At 48.2% G+C, this 15,391-nt stretch overlaps 1 protein-coding gene across 1 annotated transcript in view; it reads left to right on the top strand.

Moving 5' to 3' along the window:
* Positions 1-4,815: 4,815 nt before the first annotated feature.
* Positions 4,816-15,391, top strand: part of ARIH1 (ariadne RBR E3 ubiquitin protein ligase 1) — a 49,034-nt gene continuing 38,458 nt past the window's right edge. Inside the window, exon 1 of the mRNA XM_058846517.1 lies at positions 4,816-5,324. Within this exon, the coding sequence (XP_058702500.1) occupies positions 4,965-5,324 (360 nt within the window). The 5' untranslated portion in view covers positions 4,816-4,964. The remainder of the gene's footprint in view (positions 5,325-15,391) is intronic.

Below are 15,391 nucleotides of genomic sequence, written 5' to 3'. Positions count from 1 at the left end.
TTAGCATGTGCACAAAGAAGATTCTAAACATGAGATGCTAAATCCACATCCAAGGTATTTTCACCAGCTCTAACAACTCAGCCCATGAGGAACCTTGATGTTTTGGGGGGCCACAGCAGGCTGGTGTATGGCAGGATGCTTTTGGAGCCACAAGGACGCATTCCAGCGCTTTTCAAAACATGGGAAAACTCATTTCCATATCCCTACCTTCCCACCTAGACCACCCCTTATCAATGCTGCCATCGAATGGTTCAGCAGGTGCACGTGCTGAATGAATTTCTCTGCAAAGATTGGGTTTAACAGAAGGGACCTCTTCAGCTGGGAGAGCACGTGTGAGGGAAGTGAGGCCTGGGAGACTTGGAGTGAGCAGGCAGCAGTGAGGAGAAATATTTCAACAGTTATGAGCTTGAGAGTGGAAAGCTTGAAGTGAGATGTGTTAATCACTGTGGAGGATTTGGGGTCCTGACTTGAGCTCAGGCTGGTGGTGTTTCCACTGTTGATGTTATCACAGAGCCTTTTTTCTTCTGGGTTATCTCCAGCTCGCACAGCTTTGGGGTGGTGATCCGAGGGGCTGCTCAGCCCATGCTTATGGTTGAAGTTGTTAAGGAGTGTGCAGACACACAAAATCAAACCCTAGGCATTAAGAAATCTGGATTTCCTTTCTCCCAGCGTGGGAGCTCTGTGTGTCTCTGGTGATGGAGAAGAAAGGCTTTTTCCAGAGATCCTGCCTGCCTCAAGGAATGCGGGAGCAGGAAAGAGTCTGGGTGAGATGGGAGGTTCACCCCGAATCTGCAGGCGGTTTGTGGTGTGGGGCACCAGCACTTTCACAGCATTTTGGTATCACGAATCAGGGTTTGTCACGAGGAGATGCTGCAAGTTCTTGCGGAGGCTGAGTACATGTGGCTGCTGTCCCTGGCTGCTCCCAGTCATGGCTGTGGGGCTGAGCTGAAATCGATCAGAGCCTGTGGATGTGCCGTGACAAACTCCCTGTGCCCAGAGGCGATGCTTCCATAAATCCTGTAAGCATGTGCTTAACTTTGGGGAGCAAGGTGATTGCAAGGCAATATTTTATTCTTGTCAGCTTCAGTGTTAACAGTTACCAGAATCACTTGGGTAATTAAGCTCTTGCAAGAATAAAGTGAAAAAGCACCAGGTGTCTATGGAGATCTAAATCATTTTTCAGAGTGGGCAGAAGAGCAGTTTTTGGCTTTCCTCAGTAGCTGGAGTTCTAAAATCCACAGAGACAGCACAGATCCCCTCTGAATGAGCTACAGGCAGCAGCCCTGCTTTTCTTAGGTACCTTTTGCCAACCACCTACAAGAAGCTGGTGGGTGACCAGGGCTTCATACGTGACCACTGGTTGGAAACTTCAAAATAAAGGAAGGCCTTTTGCAAAAGGCATGGCTAAAATTTCATTCCAAAGAGTATTTTTGAGATGTATTAGTGTAACTGTTGCTGGAGTAACCGGCTGCAAAGTGCTGATCCCTGTCTTGCAGTTGGGAAAGATAAGGCTGGAACTGTAGAAGGTGAACTGGTTTCCTTTATCTGTGGGATGTCATTGGGAAGATCCCATCACTGTTTATAAATATTACTGGGATCACTGAATCATCATAGAATCCTAGCACGGTTTGAGTAGGAAGGTAGGTCCCTACCTCTAAAGCTCATCTTGTTCCACTCCCTGCCATGGACAGAGACACCTTCCACTAGACCACATTGTTCTAAGCCCTGTCCAGCCTGGCCTTGGACACTTCCAGGGATCCAGAGGCAGCCACAGCTGCCCTGGGCACCCTGTGCCAGGGCCTCACCATCCTCACAGGGAGGAATTTCTCCCCAGTATCCCATCTAACCCTGCCCTCTGGCAGTGAGATGCCATTCTCTATGTCCTGTCCCTCCATCCTTTCTCCCTGGTCCCTCTCCAGCTCTTCTGGAGCCCCTTTAGGCACTGGCAGGTGCTCTGTGGTCTCCTTGAAGCAATCTACTGCCCAGGTGAGCACCCCCAGCTCTCCCAGCCTGACTCCAGAACCTCCTCTCTCTGGGCTCCGTGCAAGGCTCCAGGCTGAACTCTGCAGCCTTGGCCAGGGCCAGGACAGGGCTGTGGGGAGGTTCTCAGAGCACCCGGAGATGGCCAGTCCCTGCTCCCAGGAACAGCTGTTTCCCAAACACACTCCCAGGTCTGTCCCTGAGGGGAAGGTCACCTTGGCCAACGGTTTTTGTGTCAAAAGCTGCCAAAATCCAATAAAGCCAAACCCCATTGCTTGGTCAGTGCCTTTCTTGGGGTCCTGTGGGCAGATGAGCAGCCCCAAAATGGCCTGTGTCTTGTCATTGTTGCCCAGCAGCTGGGCATGTCACCAGCTGGGCAGGACTAGCTCAGAGTCCCAGGGGGTGACACACAGGCCCCTTAGGGATGAAGCATGGGGTGAGGACCTGGAGCAATCACCTGAGCCCACACATGATGTGTGAGGTGGGACCAGCCTGGCAGATGTCCAGATGGTGCATTTAGAGCTGAACCAAGTCAGGGCTACTTACATTTATGTAGGGCAGGATGATTCAAGCTCCGGCCTTTGCAATTCCACCTAAGTTGGGTAATTAGAGAACTGGCTTTATTGACTAGGTAGCATGGCATGAAGCAATGTGCATACTCAGTCCACACCTGCTGTGTGCTCCTGACCCAGGCAGAGCAGAGCTCGGGGAGCTGCCTGTGTGTTGGAAGATGCAGCTGGGTGCCCAGCGAGGGTTCTAGAGATATCCACCAGGCCACTGGACACTTAATCTCCCCGGATCCCTGAGGGCACCTGCATCTGTAAAACCCTGTCACTGCGGCCGTGTTCAATGAGGAAATAAATGCCCCTGTGGATGTGGCTTCTAATTTTCTTCCTGTTTCACAAGGGATTTGTATAGAAGCAGGAAGCAGGATCCTGCTGCACCTGATGACTCCTGTCCCAAAGAGCTGATGAAATTTGTCGCACCTACACCACATACTGTCCTGATGAGTCTCATCTTCATCCGGGCAGAGTGGGTGAATAATGTCACCACATCCGAATGGCCCCACTTCACCCTGGGAAGAAATTATTCCCCAGGGCATGAGGAAGTGGAAGGTGAGCACCAGTGGGAGAAGAAGGTGGCCTTGAAGCCCTCCCAGGGCTGTGCCAGGCTCTCACATCCATGGTGAACAGTGGTAGGAGAGGGGGGAGCAGCTGGTTCTCCTCTGGGCCAGACTGCAGCCTTGTTTCCAAGCCAACCGGAGTTCCGTGAGCTCCCCAAATGGCTGCAGACAATGAGCCCAGTGAGTCTCCTGAGCACAGCTGATGCTGGAGGCAGGGAAAGCTGAGACAAAGGGTGCTCAGCCCCTGCAGCACCTCAGTGTCCATCCTGCCCTTTGCTGGCACTCAGTGTTCAAGTGAGAGGCTCTGGCAGGGATGAGACCACATGGGAATGGCATTCCTGAACTGCCCAGGGCACTTGTCAACTCCAGGAGGTAAGAAAGTCTATTCCTGTTCTGGGGATGAAACCACTCATGTGTTCTCCCTGCAAAATGCCAAATTAACAGAAAAAAGGAATCAAGCCTGGCACCGGTGAAAACCCAGATAGTACCATCTTCATGGACCATATGGCAAAACTGGAGCTTGGAGATGCCACCTGGCACAGTCAGGGTCCCCCCAGAGATGGTGGGCTCATGTTTATCCCATGGAATGATTACGAATTTCTGCCTGGAGGGTCTCAGTTCAATTTTATTCTGATTTTGAGGCAGTGTAACCTCTTTTCTTATATTTTCCCTAATGCTCTCCTTACATTTACATCTCATGGTCCTCGCAAGTCGCTTGCCACAGACCCTACACCACTCAATTTAATGGTGGCACTGGGAGTCTTCTCCACACTTGGCCCACAGCACACTTCAGAAGGGCTCCATGCCCCAGTTCCACCTCATGTCCCATGTGGGCAGAGGAAGCTGGCAACCCCCCAAATCTTCTGCTTCCCCCACCCTCCCAGCTTCATCAGGATCTGTAGGGATAGGACGGAGTAATGGGTACAAACTGAAAAAGGAAAAAGTTACATACTGGAAAGAAATTCATCCCTGTGAGGGAGGTGAGGCCCTGGCACAGGTTGCCCAGAGCAGCTGCGGCTGCCCCTGCATCCCTGGCGGTGTCCAAGGCCAGGCTGGACAGGGCTCGGAGCAACCTGAGACAATGGAAGGTGTCCCTGCCCATGGCAGGGAGTGTAATGAGATGAGCTTCAAGGTCCAGTCCAACCACTTAAATTGTGTAGCACCAGGAGCAACTGAGGGAGCTGGGGGGCTCAGCCTGGAGGCTCAGGAGAGACCTTCTGGCTCTGCACAGCTCCCTGACAGGAGAGGGCAGCTGAGGAGATCGGGCTCTGCTCCCAGGGGACAAGGGACAGGACAAGAGGAGACGTCCTCAACCAGGGGAGGCTCAGGATGGACATCAGGAGGAATTTCTTCATGGAAAGGGTTGTCAGGCACTGGATGCGTGGATGGTGTATGCTCACCATCCATGGAGGCGTCCATGGAAGGACTGGACGTGGCACCCAGTGCTCTGGTCTGATGGACAGGATGGTGTTGGGTCTCAGCTTGGACTCGATGTCTCGGAGGTCTTTCCCACGCCAGGGGCACGGCGGTTCCACGGCGGTTCCCTGCCGCACCCACCCTGGCGCCGCGCCACACTCAACATGGCGGCGCCGGCATGAGGCGGGCGGGGGCTGGGTGGGGGCGTGTCGCGCACCCAAGATGGCGGCGGCGGCGGGCGGGGTGAGATGCCGGCGGGCGCGCAGGCGCGGGCGGGTGGCGGTGACGCGCGGGGCGCGCGGTGACGGAGCGCGGCGGCCGCGGCCCTTTGTTGGCGGCGGTTGAGGCGCGGCGGGGCCGGGCCGGGCCGGGGCCAACGGCGGCGGCGGCGGGGCCGGGCGCGGGGAGGCCGCGGGAGCCGCCGCCGCTCCCTCAGCGCCTCGCCATGGACTCGGACGAGGGATACAACTACGAGTTCGACGAGGACGAGGAGTGCAGCGAGGACAGCGGCGCGGAGGAGGACGAGGAGGACGAGGAGGAAGACGAGCCCGACGATAATCTGGACCTGGGCGAAGTGGAGCTGGTGGAGCCCGGGCTGCGCGTCGGAGGGGAGCGCGACGGGCTGTTGGGCAGCGAGACGGGCGGGCTGGGCCCCGGCGGCGGCGGCGGCGGCAGCCTGGGCGGCGGGCCGGGCCCCGGCGGCGGCCCCGAGCAGGAGGAGGATTATCGCTACGAGGTGCTGACGGCCGAGCAGATCCTGCAGCACATGGTGGAGTGCATCCGCGAGGTCAACGAGGTCATCCAGGTGCGGCCCCCCGGCACCGGGACGGGGGGGGGGACACACGGGGGAAGGGGCGCGGGGGGTGGCGGGACGGGCCAGCGGCCTCCTGAGGGGTACCGGACTCGGCCCGTCCGCGGCTCAGGGCCTCACATACACTTGGCGGTTCCCCCGGGGCTGGAGGAGGCTCAAGTCGGTATCCCCCGACGCTGGAGGGGCGGGGGAGCGACTCCTCTCGGTACACCCTGGGGGTGGAGAGGGCTCCTCGTCGCCCGGTTCTCCCGGGAGGCCCCTCGGGCCCGGCCAGGATCTCGCTTCCTGCTGTGGAAGCGTCGGGAACGAGGCCTTTGGCACTGAAAGGGCTTCTCTTTCTTTGTGTGGTTGCGAGCTGGGGGCCGTAATCTATGTTTTTTTCGTTATTCCCTTCCGTCCTCATGGTGTTAGGCGGGTAATAGCTCCTCCATAACCCGCGGAGTCCATGGCAAGCCCTGGAATTCCAGGAGAGGCACTGCTCTGGTTTTGTTGCCGTCTCCCTTCCCCCCCGCCACACACAGAGGTTGAACCTTGTGTTTATTTCCAGCACAGACCAGGAGGGGTGCGGGCAATCCCTTCACAACCGTAACTTTTTTTACCCTCAGTTTTTACGGGTGCCTCTTTAAAAGTGAAATGGAGTTTGAAATAACATTAACCTTCTTTAGATCAAAGTATCTTAAGTCTTACCTGTCGGCCCCTAAGTTTTTTTGGGAAAAAAAAAAAATCAAGCCACTGAAGCCATTTAGCATCCGTTTCTAAATGTTTGTGGCAGGGTTTGGCTCCAGCTCACCATCAAGTTTCTGATGCAGTTCACTTTTCTTCAGGTGATGGGTTTTCTTTAGTTCCTGTTTGCTTACCATTACTTAGGGTCACTAGGAATTGCTACCCTTTTCCAGTACTCCAACGGGAATAGCATGAGAAGTCTGTGGATATTAAATATTGAGGGATCCAGTGCCCATAAAGTAGTTGTTTAGCTGGTTGTTTGTGCTGGTAAATCTCTTTAAACACAGGATGCCTTAGTGAGTGTTTTTTCTCCAACTGTCCTGTGCTCTGCAGTGGCTCTAACAGCAGCTTTAAAATGTTGCTTTATGTGCTGTAAATCCCCTGTAGTTTATGTGGAGCTTGATGCAAACAGCTGTAAAAATATTTGCGTGCTAAATTAGTAAAATGGCATTCCTTGAGTCAAATTAAAGTTTATAACTTTAATGACAGCATTGCCCGTATAAAGCTGAATAAAGGAGTCTGCTCGGATTAACTGATTACCCTGCAGTTAAAGAAGATCTCATGGTTAAGCAGGGATGTTTCTTTGCTCCCAGTTATTGATCCTGATGTAGGGAGGGAAACAGTTGGCAGGCAGACATACAAACAATTGGGAACTTAAGCTTTTTACTCTTTCAAATTACCATTAAAATACTGAGTCTGTGTTTAATGATTAAGATTGCAAAAGTCATGGCCCATTCTGTTTCTATTGAACAGATTCTGACATATTCCTTATCTTTGCATAAAACAAGTGGTGGAAAAGTTGCTGCCAGTGAGGAGTTGTGAGTGTTCCTGCTCCTGCATTTTCCAGACCCGGCTGGTGGACTCAACCGCATGTTCTTCGTGAGCTAATTTGTTAGAGGAGGTCCTGATGGCTGATCTGAGTGGATTTGCCCCCCTCTTAGACTGCCCTGAAGCTGTTTGACTTGTGTGCTCTACCTGTGAGTTGCAGAACTAGTGGAGGGAAATGCGTTGAGCCCCTTGTTGTTTGTGCCCTGTCCTGCGGTGGCATCGGGAAGCCTGACTGTGTGCTGGGCTCTGCAGAACCGCCCCCCAGACCTTCCCATGGCTGCTCTCCTGCTCCAGTTGCTGTCTGGTGTTTGCAGGTTTAGCAGAGCAGGGTGCACAAAGTGTGTCTGTTCAGAATGTCATGGGTAAACTCGGGACCTAAAACCAACTTAGGCCCTGGAATGCAACAGAAGAGGGTAGGAAAACACTCAGTTACTGTGGATGGCTGTTAAATGCCAACTTCCTGCCATCAGATTTCTGGGCTGTTCTGAGGTAAGTGGCCCGACGTCGGCTAATGCTTCAGGATTTGCTCATCCTCACTCCTGTGGCTGTTGGTGAAATCTTCCAGCTCTCTGTTCTGTTTATTTCCTTGTGTTTGGCGCCCAACCAGGATTGCTGCTGCTGCTTTTCTGGTTCAGTAAACCTTTTCTGGAGTCACATTGGCTCAGGATCCTGCTGCGGATCCTCAGTTGCTGAGCTGTGATTCACTTGTTCCAGTCAAGTACTGGATGGCTTTGGTCCCTGTGTGCCTGCCGTGGGTTCTTGGTAGCAAATGGTGATGGTTGTGGTTACATTTTTAGTGCTTTGAACTTACTTGTTCAAGACAGATGTAATATACAGTCTGAAAACTTCAGCTGTAGCTCTTGTGCTCTCTAATGAGTGATTTTTTTTTTGATGATCAAGTGTAAGTTATAGATGGGGTTTTGTTTTGCAGCTGCAGGGAAAGGAGAGTGGAACAGGGAGCCACAGAGTATTTGCAAGGAGGTATCTGAGCCATGGCAGGTGTAACTTTATATTAAAACACTCAATTTGAGCAGTTATTAGCTGACAGGGCTGTAGTTGAAAGGACTGAATTAAATTTTTTCTCCCATCCATTTGGCCATTTCCAAATACAAGCTGTGTGAGAAAAAGCATGAACTTTTCAGGGCAGGGATTTGATCTGATGGAGACGTTGCAGAAGTAGGAGCTAACTTGTGGCTAAGTTGCTGCTCACAGAGCATGTCATTCACCCCGTAGTGTGGAATGGGCTTTTGGAGACATCTGCTCAGTGCCAAACTCTGCTATCACTTGGCCTCCCTAAGACCACTGGACCTGCAGTGAACCAGGCAGGTTTCAGAATGTCTCAAATATTCAGAATATTTTACACTTGCTCTTTATTGTCTGAGCATAAGCAGGATTTCAGGTGTTTGATGGTGGTTTTTGTACAGTATTTGGTGCTTATGCTCATCATCTGATTTGCCTCCATGTGTCACACTACAAGAATTCCCCTTGCTCTCCAAATGCAAAAATAGGGGTACAAATAACCCCTTAACCTTGCATTGTTGGTTGGCTGAGACTTTTAAACCTCAGAGTATTCCTCCCGTCCTCTCCCTGTGATTAGGTGGAGCAGAGAGCTGTTTGCCATGGTATTTGGAATTTTAGTTGTCTAAGTAAACAGGCAGATTTCTGGTGGTTTTCCAGCTGCTGGCAGAATGAAGTTAGCAAGGGACTGTAAAAACCTAGACATAGAGGTGCTGTGGAACAAAAGGCTTCCTCCTCCCAAAGGCACAGTTCCCACAGTTGAACATCTTCCCCATATTCTCCCTCTCTGAACTTTTGTTCAAATAATCCACTGTCACTTCTTTTTTTGTATCAGATTGCTATTTCCATTTTTGCTCTAGATTTTTCTGAAAATAAACTTGAAAAATGTTTAGAATGGCATATTTATTTCTGCCCTGAGTAGAGCACATGATGTGTCTCTGTAGCCTGGCTTGGCCTGGTGTTCTCCTTGCTTTGTTGCAACCTTGTGCAATTCCAGTCTTTCCAGGTGGGATTAATTTTCCCTTTTTGCCTCCCTTTTTCTGGAGCATTCCAATGACATTGTTGTGATGTCACTGACCATATTCATTCTTCCCGGACTTTGTAATGGTAAGGTGTTGAAAATACTGGGATGATGCTCTGAGGTGGCAGAAAAAAGGAGTTGAGTCTCTTGTTTTCTTTCCCCACCCCACAGTGGGGATCAGGATCCTGGATGTGGCTGGGTGTTGTGCCTGGCCTGCTGTGTGATTGTGAGCATGTTGAGCTTCCTTTCTCTGGAAGGATGTGGCATTCCTAGATCCAATAAAATTTAGTCTAGCTCAAAAATACCTTTTCTTTTGATTAAAAGTTTTAAATTACATTTTTTAGAGCAGACCAGGTCAGGTGTAACATCAGAGCATTCGCAGCAAGTACAGGTTTCTCATTTACATGGTGGAGCTGGATGACTTCTTTGGAGGCAAGGTTAGGTCCTTGCTCTGGTAGGAGCTTTGCCGTTAAAATAAGCCAAATCCCCAACCACTCTGAAGTTAAAAACCCGTATTTGTTGAGGAATGGCTTTTTGCAGAGGCCCCTGGAGTTCCACAGCCCTGGTTAAATAGAGCTCTGTCACAACAAGTGCAAACCCATTGTTACAAGAGGGGTCTTGTTGAACAGTGGCTTCACTTGCTTGGACAAAACATCCTGATTGCCAGGCAGAACTCAGGAAATCTTACCAATACTGGTGTAATTCAGCATACTGTGGGCAGTACATTCCAAAGGTATTGTCCACAACAGGGATGAATTGTCAGTGAGCAACAGGAATTGCTGCTTGTTGCACAGGGTAGTGCTTAAAACTGTATTTAATGCTAGAGATGACATCTTGGAAATTCGGAGTGCTTGGAGCTGACAAGCATTAGGTGGGAGTCTGTGGGTGGAAGCACTCGAGGCTGGTGCTGCTTCCATCCGGGTCCTCTCACAGCGTGAGGTGCATTAGCAAACCTTGTGTGGTTACTTATTTGATAATAAAATTCATGTCAGGGGCCTAAATGTTAAGATGCTGGAAGGAAATGCTTTGTTAAACCCCATGTTTCTGTCATGCGGTGTTTATAAGGTGTTTCATTATAGTAGGAATGCATTTAATATTTCCAAGGAATGGAATAAACTTCATTGTGACAAAGCATTCCTGGAACCTTGTATAAGCAATCACTCCAAAACTTTTGGAAATGACATGGTGTCTGTTCCTGACTGCCTAGACATGTAATTCTGAGTATAATAGAATTTTTTTTTAATATTACTTTAAATTTCAGCATTACCAGGTAGAAGTCTTGTTAAGTCTCCAGAGGAATTTCAACTTTGTACTTAAATATGACCCACTTGCTTTGTGCTTTATGTTTCTGTTAGGTCAGATGCAAATCTCATGGTTGGCCATGTGTGGAAACATTTGATGCTGGTTGCTTTTGTCTCAGTGTAGTTTTTCCAAAATCACAGCAAAGCAGCCTTATTCTCAGGGGCCTTGGGGTGCAGATGGGGACCGGCGTGTTTTGGGATGTTTCAAAGTGAGACTGAAAATGCTCATTGTTTTTTAGCTACTTTAAAATATTTGTTTCTGGAAAGCTAAAACTAAATAGTAAATACAGTTTTTGCTATTCCCTGTGGGTTTAATTTCAGTGAGCAGGACCATTCCTGCTGTGCAAAGTAGAAGGGTTGTTTCTGCTATAAATTGGAAGCTGTGCCACGAAGTCAGAGTTGAGACTGCAGTTGATGCGAAACAAGAGCTATTTCTGGATGTTAAAGCATCACTAAAAACAAAAACACAGATTCCCCTTTTATGCTTGTCCCAAGCTCTGACCCCTTAGTTTTAACCTGGCACAAGTCCAAGTTCCTAATAGCAAATAAACCCCAAAGCTCCAGTGCCTTTTGTAAATTAGGGCAGCCCTGTGTCTTTGGCACCTGTTGAATGGTTTTCAGTTTTCTATTTCTAAACTAATTTCTCTTCCCCTTTACTTCATTAACAAGACAAACAAGAATGTGCTTCTGCCGTTGTTATCAGGTGTGATAGTTGAAGAAAGTTGATCCCACACTGTGCTTGTTTTAACAGCGAGTCAACATTTTAATCCAGAATTTCTTTGTAGGAGCCTATTTTTTTTTCCTGGAGAAGGTAGCAACTCTTTCCTCTGCTTAGGAAAAGAATCTGGAATTTGACAGTAACTCTAGAAGCTGGAAGTCCTCTCCACACAGCTCAGTCCTAAACTCACCTGTTGTGGGTCCTCCAGATTTCTGGTACTTCTGGAATTACTGGGATCTGAGTATTGAGAGTGATGTTTTCTCTTTGTAGCTGGCAGTGCTGGATCCCTGACAGTCACAAAGGATGTTTTGGAGGCTGTTGGGTGCATACAAGCACATAATGCTGCTGAATTTCATCAAGTCATTTAGTAGCTGCAGCAACTGCAAGGAAATTGCAGTCTCATTTATTGTAAAACACCTTGGGAGGGTTCATAGCTGCTCAGTAATGCCAAATGGTGCATTTGAGCACAGCCTGGAATACAGATGCCTGAGGTTTGGGAGAGGGCTGCTGACTTTGTGTGGGATGTTGGTGCAGGAGGCTCTGAGGGGATGAGGCACTCAGCTGGAGAAAAATCATTAATAATTTGATAATGGAAATGCTGATAATATTTAAGTATCTTCACCATCCTCGTTGTTTGGTTGGAAACCCTGAACTTGGCCTATATAGAATTCCTTACCTTGCTCTTAGCTTTTGCTTCAGCTGTGATGGAAACACTGTTTAAATAAATGCTTTGAAAACTGCCATCCAAGGCTTCCTTCAGTGGTTGTTTAAGGTGTAACTTGAGTTTATACTTCACAAGTCTGTTCCCTTCCCGAATTTGGAATGCCCATATAAGTGCAGAGGCTCTTGCAGGAGGGATCCCATGTTTAGGTGGTGTAGCAATGCCAGGTCATTATCTCCAGTGCTCAGAGCAGCTCACTGTGGTGAGGGTTTGAACCACTCTACATACACAACACTCAAACAGAACCATCAGCATTGAGTCTTCTCCTTGTTTTTAGAGACTGAGAACTTTTTCCAGATGTTTGGAATAATTTCAATCTAAAACCTCACATAGATATCTGTTTACAGCATCAAAGAGACTTGGAAGAAGTGAGTAAGCCCTTGTGAAAGTGTCTTGGGCGGTTGTGGTGCATTTTGGCATTGCCAGCAGTCTTGCCTTGAGTTTTGGGAGCTGGTGGAGTACAAAGCTGGTAGTCATTGCCAGTGCCTAGTAAAAAGGGAGAAACAAAGAATTGGTTTGGAGGGACATGTGTCTCCCCTTGGTGTTCTCCCTCTGGAGAAGCATGGAGCCCAGACAGTTGGAGAGGAGAGCACAGCTTCTCCATGGCTGTGTTACGCTGCCTGTCCTTGTTGCCAGGCTTCGACACATCTGTGTGACAGCAAAAGGTTGTGGTCCTCTGGGGATGTGTTTGGGAGAGGAGCCAAGGGCAGTAGCTGAGAGCTCTGTGATCTGGTAGTAACTGAGCATAGAACCTACCTAAAACTGGGCTTCTTGGTCTTCTCCTGGTGGTTTCCACTGGTGCCCTCTTAAAGATGCTGGCGCATTAAGGTCCTTTTCCCCAGTCTTTCTAAAACATTCCTGGTTTTGTATCTTCCTTGATTAAAAAGTTTTATGCTAAAGTACCATGTGGCATCTCTTGTTTCCAGGGACAAGCAGTGCAAGGATCATGTCTTGGCCATCTGCTTCAAGATTAGGTCTTGTGGGAGAGTACTTGTGTCTCAGACATAGAGGTGTGAAAGACTTCCTGGTCTGAGGGGAGGGACTGTCTCTGTACTGTGTCACCACAAATTGGCCTTTTCATGTGCATTTTAATTCACAACAGATGAAGCTTTCATTGCTTTATGATTTGAGGAATTTGGGAGCTGGAGGGAGATAATCCCAATGTTTGAAATTAAAAGCTTGGATATTTGCTTATTGCCTTTGCAGCCCTTCAGAAAAATTGTCTGTGATTGTTGCAGCTATTTCACCAGATGAGGGATGCAGACTGAACTCTGTTTCTCAGCAGATAATCAGGATAGAGTAGGAGTTCCTGCTCAAAAGACTTCTACTTGGGCACAGTTAAAGTCCTCTCAAAGTGGAGAACACACAGTAAGAACTTAGTAGAACCAGAAGAATCTGTCTAATTGCCTGTGAAAGTAGTCAAATGCCAAACTAACTGACTTCTTTGAGTGCTAGTTCAAAGATTTTCTTTTTAAACTAATAATTGCAATTCTTATTAAGGAGACAGGCTGAAGAGACTTTCTTCCAAGGTAAAGAAATGAAAATTTGAGATGGTTCTGAAGGTTCCCACTTCCTGCCTGGTGTTCGTGACTGGGTCAACCTCTGAAGGAGCATCTTGGGTGCTGCCCTGCAAAGGGTGGTTTTTTTTGCTGTTTTCATCTGCAAAACACTTCCAGAACCACAGAGGAAGGAGCTGGTATCTGAACAACACTCTTGTGTAAAAATCACAGCAGGATATGGCTGTTTTTACTGTGCTTGCTTTGATGTGTATGTGTGGACCTGGTATGGTAGTGACAATGCAGTGCTTCTCTCTTCTTTGGGGTTTGCCTTTGGTTTTCTGAGTTGGGGCACTTGAGATGGGCTTGGTTGGCTTGAAACACCAATGCACTGGAACCATTCTGGTGTTTGAGTGTCTGACACTCATCCCCTGTGGTGCTTGTTGGGGTGTACAGACACGTGCACCCACAACAGAGCCGTGCTTACGTGAATATTGGTCTTGGACAGTTCCCATTCCCTGTATGCCTGGATACAGCTGTTTGCAGGGCCATGGAATACAGGGGATCAGGGAATTCTCTGTTTAAAAGTGTCTCCTCTCTGCTCTTCTTGCTCAGCCGTTTGACCCCATGAGCAGCTCAGCTGCTTTGTTCCAGGTGCCAGAAGTGATGGTGTTAGCATCGTTCAACTCTGTCAGCAAAACAAATGGGTGTGCATCCAGACCTCAACATTTCTGTGGCCTGTTTTGTGTGCACATCTAGTTAGTGCATATTTAACTTTGGAAAGAGCTCTGGAGAGTTTTTCAAAATGTTGATGCCCTCTGCAGCTGGTAACTGGGTTTGGTGTGTTCTTGTTCAACAAAACACAAATGCAATCAGCATTCCTTTGTCTGGCAGATAGAACTGTGGAGAGGGATTAGAGGAAGCCAGGAGGACTCACATGAATAAACAGTCTGTCTTGCATTGAGCTTTCCTGTGTGGGAAGAAAAACTTAAGACTAAGTTAACTCCTAGTTACCTTTATACTAATCATCTAGGATCTGAGAAATAGAGAGTGAAAGGAATGGTGTGGAAAGAAGAGCATGGGAGAGCCATGTCTTGAGGTTGGATTCCAGAGCAGGAGCTTGGAAGTGACAGAACTTTATTAAGCAATGTGTATTAAAAGTAGGCTGGACAGCAGCTTTTTAATAAAAAGGGAAGAAGAGCAACATTCCAGCTTGTAGTTAGCAGTGTAATTTTTCTGGGAGCAGTAGTTTAAAGTGGAAGGTCCCTGGAGTAAAATCTCACCTAGTGTGTATAGAGGAAAATAACTATAATGTAAAATAACAATTTAATAAAAAAATTAACAATTTCTGTATGCTCTGAAGATCTGATGAAATAATGTGTCAGATATCTTTGTTTTGATAGTTTGTAATACTTGTGCAATGACTGAAAGGCCATCTGAGCAAATTGAGGTGATACTCTTTGATTTATATGCATTTTAGATACGTATTAGGTTGTTCTGTAATAACCAGTCTCTTTATTTTACTTGGTAATATGAAATGCTTGAAATGTCCTTATTTGTATTGTTAATAGAGCTGAAATTGATGCTTGAAAATGTGCACAAAACCATTTTGGCTGGGATGATAACTTCTAGGAGGGGGACAGTGCAGGGACTTGGAGTTCTCTTTAGGGATGATGGATACTGAAACTCTTTGGAGGGAGGGTGTCTGGGATCTGTGTTACTCTCGTGTGCCATGGTGTAATTCCCTAATGTCCTTTGCCAGGGTGTTTCTGCATCCCAGGAGCACTGGGATTTGGAGGAGGCTGGGTGCCAGCCTGTTCAGTGCACTCAATTATTCACCAGTCATTAGTGTAATTATTCCTCTTGCTGCCCTGCACAACAGTTACAAGGCAGGGCTGATTAGGTGGTTTTTTTCTCTTGCAGAAGCCCAGTGTCTTGATGACAGTAATATTTTAATGGGAGAGGAACAAGGGCTATCCTTGTCAGCTAGTGCGCAGTCCATCAAATACAAAACTGCACATCCAGGTTTGTTTCCCATTCCCTGCCAAAAGGGAATAGAGGTAGGCAATCTGCACCTACTTGCTGCTTTGACTCAACAGCTGTAGAAACACTTCTGATTAAATGAGTGCAACTCTGTGTAGAGGCAAGTCTTCAAAGCCCTTAAACGAGAAAATGGTGAAAACACTTCAAGTTTCCCATTCTCCTGCACTGCTGTATGACTTGTGTTCTGCTATTT

This window comes from Poecile atricapillus, chromosome 11 (assembly GCF_030490865.1).
Source record: "Poecile atricapillus isolate bPoeAtr1 chromosome 11, bPoeAtr1.hap1, whole genome shotgun sequence".
Classification (NCBI taxonomy): domain Eukaryota; kingdom Metazoa; phylum Chordata; class Aves; order Passeriformes; family Paridae; genus Poecile; species Poecile atricapillus.
Note: the sequence above shows the minus strand (reverse complement) of the source record. Positions and strands in the feature narration are given on the sequence as shown.